Here is a 10054-nt window from a genome sequence, read left to right as displayed (position 1 = left end):
GCACCCGTGGGGGGTAACAGGAAGAGCAAAGGAACCCAGGCATAGCTGTCAACGTTTCCCTTTTTTAAAGGGGAATTTCTTCATTTCGAATAGGATTTCTCGCAAGAAAAGGGGAAAGTTGACAGCTATGAACCCAGGCATGCGGCAGACAGCACTGTTGTCCTGTCAAGCAAAGCCCCCAAAATGGAAAGGCAAGCAGGGCATCTGTGGCTCACCTGGACCCTGCGAAGGTGTGTTGCAGGGGGTTGGACTAGATGACCCTTGGGTCCCTTCCAACACTATGATTCTTTGAAGAGCCCCTGGCAGGCAGCCCTCCTCCTGGGCTGTCTTCGCCTTCATCGACTCGTCCGCATCCGTGCCGTCCCTTTCGTCGACATAGTCTCCATCGCTCTTTTACCGTCGGGGCCGCCCAGGCGTTCTGTTTATTGCGCATTTATGACGCTCCTGGACTCCTCGGTTCCAGGCCAAACGCGGCTGAGCTTCGAAAGCGCGGCGTTGACCATCGCGGCTTCGCGCTCCTCGGTCTGGTTCTGGGCAGAGCCCACTTAGCCCTTGCCCCCGACGTCCGCGCATTGGCGACAACGCAGCGGGTCCCCGACCTTGCCAAGGACGCAGGGAAGGAGCCAGCCGGCTGAGTCGGCTCGCGGTGGATGGAAGCCCGGCCCCCGAGGAAGGCAGGGCCGGGCAGGATCAGCTCTGGGCTGCCCGCAAGCGGGCAAACGAAGAGGCCCCCACCACGAAGCGAAGCCCCGCCATAGGCAGGTTGGACGTGCGTCCGGCCCAGCCTTGGAGACCCCCGGGATGGAGGAACTGCTGGCGCGCGGCGCTCCTCGCAGGTGAGCAGGATCGGGACCAAACTGATGGATATGGTTATGATTTCGTGCTGCGAAGCTCCCAGCACTTTTTAAAACGAAGAGCGGGGGGCAGAGGGATCAGGGGGGCTGCGGAAGCATAGAGACTTATTTCACTTTATGCCTGCTCGCGTTGTTCCTCTGATCAAAATCGCCCCTTCCAGCAGCTTGCAGACATGGTTTGGTGGAGGTGGGTAGGAGAAGTAAGTACTTGACTCTCCGCCACCCCATGGCTATTGGCAGAAGTGCCAACTTGGTGCCCATGGGTGCCCGGGGCCGCAGATGCCATGCAGCTTACATGGCCTGGCACCGAAATTTGTGGGTGCCTTGCCCCTTCATGGGGAATTTTGTGGGTGCTTGGGCACCCAAGACCCCAGGGAGTTGGCACCTATGGCTATTGGCAGCTTTTGGATCAGGGTTTCCCTTGAGCACGCTGCTATCTCCCTTTGGACTTCATTTCTGCTGTCACTCAGTTTTGTATCAGAAGAATGTTATGCAGGAGGGTGACCATAGCATAGAGAATTGAATACTCCCGACAGTTGAAATTCTCCACTCAGAGAGGCTGAATTCTGCGCAGGCTGAGAGCCTTTGCCTGGGGCTCCTTATTTTGCCTAATTGTTTCCGGTGTGGGGGTTTGCATCTGCCAGTCGTGGCAAAGAACATTGCAGCGTGCAGCAAAGGCACCATCTTCGTTCCTTCAGCTGAGATGGCATCGCTGGTTCATCAGCTGTGGCTGACACTCACACAGCCCTGTGTTTTCGCAGTGGGTGGTGAGGTGGGGTACCAATTCCTTGGCTACCCAACTTCAGAATGTGGGAGGAGTGGGCAAAGGGGTGAAGACCCTGCATACGAAAACTTAGGACATTTTTTTGTTTCTTCCACTCTTACTTGTACATTCAAGAATGTGTGTATTGCAGTTGTGTGGTGTGTTGTATTTTTTAAATTAATTTTTATTGCATTTTCAGTTTTATCATAATCACAATTTCCATACATATTTCAAAAAACTCAAACCTCGCTCTATTCGAGCATCAACTTCCTCCCGCCCCTTTTTCTGACTTCCATACATATTTACTTTATTCTTAGCGTTTCCATAACAACTTTTTTACCTTCTCTCTTGTTTTTTAATTCACCTCTTTAAATGTAAATCAGTTCCTTATATTCTCTTTACAAAACATTTCAACTCAAACTACAAACGTTTTCAAATGTTTACATTGTTCTTTCAAATATACTATAAATTTGCTCCAGTCCTTTTGAAACGGTTCGTCACGCTGATTCCGGATCTTCCCCATCAGCTTTGCTAACTCCGTGTATTCCACCATCTTACTCCTCCATTCTTCCACTGTTGCGCTCTCCTGTGATTTCCATTTCTGAGCCAAAAGTATCCTTACGGCCATTGTGGCATACTTAAACAGGTTTACATCTTTTGGGGGGATTTCATCTCCAATTAAACCTAACAAGAACATCTCTTTATTTTTTATTAAAGTTATATTTCAAAATCTTTTTTAATTCATTATAAATTATATCCCAATAGGCTTTCACCATGGTACACGTCCACCACATATGATAGAAATTCCCCTCCTTCTCCTTGCATTTCCAACAATTTTTATCCTGATTTCTATACATTTTAGCGAGTTTGGCTGGTGTTATATACCAACGGTACATCACCTTTGTTACATTTTCTTTGAGTGACATACATGCTGTGAATTTAATTGTTTTTGTCCACATTTTTTCCCATTTTTCAAAACCAATGTTATGTCCCAAATCTTGGGCCCACTTAATCATAACACTTTTTACCTCCTCATCCTTTCTGTGCCACTCTAGTAATAATTTATACGTTTTCGACAATGTTTTTCTTTGACTGCTCAACAATTCCGTCTCTATGTGTATTGCAGTTGTTGAGGTCTCTTTGATGCAGTGAAAGAGACTTTGGGGCCATCCGTGGATCTCTGAAAGAGAACAGAACTGTGCTGAAACTAGGACTTTTGTTTGAAGTGACGTCTCCTCTTCGCTCTCTCCCCTTTACAGCCTCCATCCTGAGTTCCTGCTTCCTCTTGACTCAAACCAAGGGAGAGAAGGAGACAGTCATCAAAATGGTCCCAGAACACCCAGAAGAAGGAGGCAGTGTCACCTTCACACCTGTAGACCTTGATGTGGGGAACCTTAACACCTTCATCTGGTACCGAGGGGAAATTGAGGAGAATAGTCGAATCTTTACTTATATACTAGTACCATCTAGAATACAGAATAATGGACCTTCATTCACTGAGCGGGAGTCTGGGGGCCTAGACAGCTCCCTTAACATCAGGGATTTATGGCTAAATGACTCTGGACTCTATACATTGACTGCTAAAGTATCTTCAGGAACGGTGATAGGATTTATACTCTTAAATGTCTTAGGTATGGTGTCTACTTTTAGGATCCGCCTTACTTCTATTACTGTAAGTTATTTTAAACTGTTTCTAATATTGTGTGTTTTAATGTTATAGCCTGCCCTGGGAACTAAGGGCCCAGGGTGGGTAAATAGTGGTAACGGAAATAGTAATCACAGAATTGACTTTATAATCTGAAACACACACAGAAAGAGAGACATCGCACGTTCTTTTGTAATTCACGGAAATCTGTAATAAAAATTGTTTTTTTAAACAAATCATAGAATTGCAGAGTTGGAAGGGACCCCAAGGGACATCTAGCGCAACTCGTTGCAATGCAGGAATATGCATGGAGAAGAGTGATGAGGGAGCCCAACAAATCCATCTGCATGTCACTACCTGGCAGCCCTGCTGACCTTGAGGCTCATATTCCATCAACTGGGAACGTTAATTAATGCCGTTGCGATCTTGCTTGTTAACCTTCGGGTAGAGTTGCTTAGTCGGTTACTGGTCCTGTTGATACGATTTTGTAATTTCTGCTATATTGTTGTTTTACCCATTTTATTTTTATCGCTTTGCTCCCTGTTCTGGGGTTGAAAAAATCCAATGAGGAACGGGATAGAAATACTGTAGATTAATCAGAACGGCATGGAATTCTCTCGTGTGCAGGAAAGCCAGAATGTGCAGTGCACACAGGTATATTTGTCCACGGAGGTCACCCTCCAACTGCATTCGTGGAGGGATGTGAAGAGAAAGTTTGAGGTGCTTCACTACAGCAAGGCCACAGACAAGCTTGGGGCAAAGTTTTCACCTTTTTCCCTTTTTCCTACTGCCTTTAACAGTAGTCAGAGCAGGCAAGAAAGATTCTGATGATACTCTTTTTACCACATACAGTCATACCTCATGTTACATTTGCTTCATGTTACATTTTTTCAGGTTGCGTCCCACGGCGACCCGGATGTACTGGAAAGGGTTACTTCCGGGTTTCATCCCTCGTGCATGCGCAGTAGGGCTAAATCGCGCTTCGCACATGCGCACAAGTGCCAAATCGCGCCGCGCAGATACGGCGCTTCAGGTTGCGGGCTTTTCACATTGTGAACGGGCCTCCAGAATGGATCCCATTCACAATCAGAGGTACCACTACACCACATTGCCGGGGGGGGGACCTTTAGCTATTCATCAAGGCTGTTCTGAATCAAATAACTGGCAACATTAGGTTGATGTCCAGAAGAGCAGGTTTCACTGAAAATTGCCCTATACTCAATGTTACACATGTGGAGGACATGCAAGAAAATAAAGGAATTTTGGAATGTAATCTATAATGAGCTTTAAAAAATGATTAAGGTATCCTATCCTTTATTTTAAAAACTGGAGGTGTTTCTCTTAGGGATACTTGGCCCAGATATACCTAAAAATGCGAGAGAATTATTCTTGTATGAAATTGTAGCTGCAAGAATATTAATTGCATCAAACTAGAAAGGAGAGAAAATTCCAAGAAAACTGGAGTGGCAAAGTAAGTTGTTGGAGTACGCCAAATTGGCAAAAATGACAGTAAAACTGAGAGGTTCTACAGGGCAAACTTTTATTAAGAGATGGGATATGTACAAAAAAAATACCTTATAAATTACTGTAATAACATAATGCCAGTGGGAGGACTCAAATGAATTCTGTGGTATGTTGACTAACAAGCGAATACAATATTGATAATTGACAAAAGCAAAGAAAAGAAAAGAAAATGAATGTTAATAGTGTGCTAGAGAGATTAAGCGGTAAATACACGATGGGGTGGCGAGACGTTGTTGAATACTTAAGTGGAATGTAGAGCGATATGATGTAACAAATAGCACGATTATCTTTCCTTTTTCCAATTATTATTAATATTATTATTATTATTATTATTATTATTATTTAACTTGTATGTTTGTTACATCTTTTTAATCTCAATAAAGCAATTTAAAAAAAGAGGAAAAAAAGAAAATTGCCCCATACTCATGTGATCAACTGGGGAAGGAAAATCATGGACACATACTTTCCAAAGCTCACAGCACTTTTCTCTCCCGTCTTGCAGGTGTAGAGAAGGCTGACTCCCATCCCCAAGCATCAATTTTGGGAATCATCCTAGGTTGTATGATTGGAATCGTGGCCATGGGAAGTCTGGTGTTGTTCCTGTACCCCAGGTTTCACCCAGCGTAAGTCTGCCGTCCTGGTCCCCTTGAATCAGGGTCCCCCTGAATTTGCCATCTCCCCCCAGTTCTCCGGGAAGTTCCTGCTCTGCTTAACTGCTTTGAGTGGTCTCTCTGCTCAAGCTGAGGGTTTGAGGCTGTCTCACTGTGGTGAGCCAATGTGGTGTAGTGGTTAAGAGCGGTAGTCTCGTAATCTGGGGAACCGGGTTCGCGTCTCCGCTCCTCCACATGCAGCTGCTGGGTGAAACTTGGGCTAGTCACACTTCTCTGAAGTCTCTCAGCCCCACTCACCTCACAGAGTGTTTGTTGTGGGGGAGGAAGGGAAAGGAGAATGTTAGCCGCTTTGAGACTCCTTCGGGTAGTGATAAAGCGGGATATCAAATCCAAACTCTTCTTTTCCTTCTTCACTGGTGTCCTGCCCGGTTCCCCAGATTACGAGTCTACCGCTCTTAACCACTACACCACACTGGCTCTCACTTTGCAGCAGCTGAGGTTACCTTTTCTTGATAATCCACCAAAGGCACTGTAGGCCTATCCTCTGTTAAACCTGATGATTCTGGTACACAAACATTTGCAATGAGTAGATGACCACATCAAGCACCCCTCCAAAATTGGTTAGAAACTGTACATATTGGGTTGACTTTTCAATTCTAAAAGGTAAAGGTAAAGGACCCCTGGCAGTTAAGTCCAGTCGTGAATGACTCTGGGGTTGCGGCGCTCATCTCACTTTACTGGCCGAGGGAGCCGATGTTTCTCCACAGACAGTTTTTCCGGGTCATGTGGCCAGCATGACTAAGCCACTTCTGGCGAAACCAGAGCAGTGCACAGAAACACCGCTTACCTTCCTGCCAGAGTGGTACCTGTTTATCTACTTGCACTTTTTGACGTGCTTTCGAACTGCTAGGTTGGCAGGAGCAGGGACCGTGCAACGGGAGCTCACCCCATCATGGGGATTTGAACCGCCGACCTTCCGATCGGCAAGCCCTAGGCTCATGAGGGGTAGCTAAATTGTGACCTTCCAGATGCTGTCAGACTCAATAAATGTCTGGAGGACACCTGATTGAGGAAACCTTCCTTAAAGGTATTTTTTTTGCCATTTGGGGAGCTCCCAATATCTAGAGGAAATCCTAGCAAGGCATTTTCTTTGCACCCCTAACCCATCTCAGGCCACTCGCCATGCCTGCTTCCGCTAATCTAGTAGGAGTTGTTCCTTCCGTGGTCTCAGCCTTTTGAGCAGAGGGTTCAAAAGGAGCAGAGGGTTGTGGGTTTTGAGTGCCTCCTGCTTGGCTCTGGTGGGCTTATTCTCCTGGATCTCTCTCTGTTCCCTAATGCTCCTTCTGTCCTGTTTCTGTCATTTCAGAGCCAGGCGTCGCTGACACGAAACCCACCATGGTAAGAATGATACACATATGATTCCTAATGTATTCAGACTCCAATCTCTAGAAAGGAGTAGGAAGGGAAGGGGAGGGGGTTTGAGCCAAAGCAGAGCAAAGTGAAGGTCTTCCTTCCTCAGAAGGAAGTAGGACATGGATTAGGAACTTTTTCAACCCAGCGAGCCAGATCCTTATTTCCATGAGTCCTGTGGGCCAACTTTGACATGTAGGCTGGATCACCCCTCTACTTGACATCCGCCCCTCTCAGTGTGTCCTGGTTGGTTCTGCTGGGCCTGGGTTCTGTCTGTTGTACGTTCCAGGTCCGTGACTTTCTCTCTTTGTAATTTCAGACCAGTGCTTCAGTGTATCGGTAGGAACAGAATACAAACCCACACTGGTAAGGATAAAACAATGGCAGTACCTAATATATGCAGACTTCAGCATTCTGATTCAAAGTCTAGAAGCGGGAGAGGGGTTGAGTTGCAGCAGAGAATGTCTTTCTTCCTGCAAAGGAAGTAAGAGCAGGAGTGGAGAACCTCTTCAGCCTAGCAGTCCAGATCTTTATCCCCATGAACCCCCTGGGCCAAGTTTGCCAGGTAGGCTAGGTCACCAACCTGTCAATCACATGACAACAATGACTATGAATTTCATTTGCAAGGAGGTTCCTTTGAAGTCACTTATAAACAAACTTCAAAGTGTGGGCCACCTTTGGAAAGCAATTTTCCAATCTATATAAGTTGATGCAACCCCAGGATAAAGACACACATGTTATTTGGAATAAAACTTGCAGCATTTACTGAGGACAGACAAATACTCTATATAGAGAATAATCCCCAAGAAATACAAAATGTTATAAGAGCTCTTAAAACCAACAATTCACCAGGCTTTGATGGTTTACCTGCATAATTTTATAAAAAACATTTTCAGATAGCAGTACTGTTAAAATTAAGCTGTTTAACTATTGTAAGCTAACTAAGGTAATATAAGAATCTTGGAAAGATGAAAAAATAACCTTAATTCATAGGAAAGACAAATATCCGACATTACCCTAATCTTATAGACCAATATCATCATTAAACCAAGATTTCAGAATTCTTGCTCCAATGTACACAAAAAGGTTAAGGTTATTTTAATGTATAGGCATCCAGACCCATGGATGCCATAGAAATAGCTTTGGTTTTCTTAGATGCTGAAAAAGCTTTTGATTGGATAGAAAGTAATTATTCATACTCCCTGTTGGATAAATTAAATACTGGTGTTCCTTTCTTGGAATATATCAAAGCTGTTGCTGAAGACCCATGCACAGTTTTATATATAAACAAACAAATATAAATATTTGAAATCATTTTTGAGGAAGCAGAGCCCCCCCCCAACCCTTTCACCTTTGCATTTTTTGTGTGCTGAACCATTGACAAAATTGATAAAGAAGTACCGGGGGGAAATGTTAAATCAATACCAATTGATTTGAATATTATGAATACCAATATTATGAATACCAATGCTGGTATTCCTAATATTGATGTTGTGTGAAGTATATATGTATTCGATAATACTATGTACCTATGAATTTGTTGAGTTTATGTGTTTGTTGTGTTTTTTAAGTGAAATTTAAACATATATTTAAAAGGAAGGATCTAGAGCTTGGCTGTTATCCTGACACCTTTACACTCGCTGGCTGGATTACTGTAAGGTGGGATCAAGTTTGATGTTTCCTGGATAACAGATTGATTATTGATTGCATGCTTTCCCTTATAACCCTGCAAGTAGAAAGTTGTGAGCTCTGTTGTGTCATCGTGTTTGCTTTTGAAAAATTCAACGAAAGCTAGAAATCCAGGGAACGGCCTTGCAATAAACACTCAAAAGGTCTGCCCCTTTACAGCCCCCGATACCACAATGCCTTTGAACTTCCTCTTGGTCCTACTGACTCCTTCTTATGATATCTTGCAGGGTGAAGACATACAATATTCAACACTAGCCTTCAAGGGCAACCACCCTCCTCAGCCAGAGCCAGCGGCCGTCTGGCCTTTGGAAAGCAACATAATATGCTCAGGAATCAAGAAGAAATGATCAGGGATAATTCTCCCCCGGTGCTCTTCTCAGTGCAAACATCTCCTGTGACTCACCTCCTTTGCCTGGATTGTTTTGGGGAAGTGTGATGAAAAAAGTGGTTGCCTTGTCTGAAGAGAAGAATGTAGAATTCTCCCACATAGGCACACAGTCACCTGGTGTAATAAAAAGTTTTAGCAGTGGGACCAAGTGGTTTTTGCCCCCCTCGCCTCTTCTTCCAGCTCCGCCCCCCCCCCAGTGCCACTTCTCTGGCCCACCACAAGGTCTGAGGGACAGTGGACCAGCCCGCAGCTAAAAAAAAAAATGCCGGCTCCTGACCTAGGCTCATTGTGTACGAAGAGAGCATTGCTCAAAGACAACAGTCTTGATCAGAGATAATGGGATCTTAAGGAGACAGTCACCTGCTCATAGCAGTAGATGATATGAGGTGGCCAAAAGCTTATTTGAGGGTGCAGGGCATATAAGTCTGCTATCCTAGGCCGACTTCCGGTCGGTGCCAGCGCTTAATGGCGGTCCTAGCCCCGAGCTCCGGGGAAGGACTGCTTCGCAAGTTCGGGTCTTACCTGCTACGGCAAGCGGGGGACCCCTAAAATCCCAGGCGCTGAAGCCTGAGAACAAGGAGACTCGGTGGGCACCTTTGCGCCCCCCGGTACCGTGAAAGCGACACCGGGAGCGAGCGCGGTGCTGAGAGTCGCTACCCAGCCTGCGAAGTGAAGCCGCGTCGCCATTAGCGGAGAGCGCCGATTCCTTCCTGAAAAGAAAATTCGGACTGAATTCCCGTGAGTAAGACTTGAAAAATAACTGGGACCCTCTAAACTTTAAAATTTGAACTAAAAACGGGGGAGATCTAAACAAAGGAAGTCTGCCTCCCCCCGACTGCATGAAAGTGAAAGCAACGGAGCTCTAAACTTGCATCCATTTAAACCAGCTCTTTAATCAGCTAAACCGGACATTTGGACCTTTGATCTCCCCTCCAGCTAGCAGGGCAGAGGGGAGGTGAATTGGACTAATAATTGCATGATCTATTGGAAGTTAAAAATCTCTGCCGTCTCACCCATCTGAAAGCATGAAACGGTCTGCCTTTTTTTTTTAGCACACTGAACTGACTTTTCCCTGTAAAGTGATATCTTGATACAAAGTTCCCACAGTGTCTGGCTACTCTGTAGTATAAGAAGAAATAATACAAACTGGATAACTGTGGCAGCTTAAAG

The 10054-nt window shown here is 45.1% G+C and overlaps 1 protein-coding gene across 1 annotated transcript; it reads left to right on the top strand.

Moving 5' to 3' along the window:
- The first annotated feature begins 506 nt into the window (after positions 1–506).
- LOC310710484 (cell adhesion molecule CEACAM16-like) lies at positions 507–9028 on the top strand. The gene is made up of 4 exons (XM_083511361.1): positions 507–836; positions 2877–3248; positions 6764–6795; positions 8724–9028. The coding sequence occupies exons 2-4, from the start codon at positions 2942–2944 to the stop codon at positions 8841–8843; spliced, it is 459 nt and encodes a 152-aa protein (XP_083367487.1). The 5' UTR covers positions 507–836; positions 2877–2941; the 3' UTR covers positions 8844–9028.
- The last annotated feature ends 1026 nt before the right edge of the window (positions 9029–10054 follow it).

Source organism: Podarcis liolepis (genome assembly GCF_965112155.1).
Source record: "Podarcis liolepis genome assembly, chromosome: 7".
Classification (NCBI taxonomy): domain Eukaryota; kingdom Metazoa; phylum Chordata; class Lepidosauria; order Squamata; family Lacertidae; genus Podarcis; species Podarcis liolepis.
This window is presented reverse-complemented; position numbering and strand designations above follow the sequence as displayed.

Bases quoted from the DNA above. Each gene is read 5' to 3' on its own strand.
- LOC310710484 (XM_083511361.1), top strand. From the start codon at position 2,942: ATGGTCCCAGAACACCCAGAAGAAGGAGGCAGTGTCACCTTCACACCT. The intron at 3,249-6,763 runs GTATGGTGTCTA...CTGTCATTTCAG, and splicing joins TATACTCTTAAATGTCTTAG to AGCCAGGCGTCGCTGACACG. The intron at 6,796-8,723 runs GTAAGAATGATA...GATATCTTGCAG, and splicing joins CTGACACGAAACCCACCATG to GGTGAAGACATACAATATTC.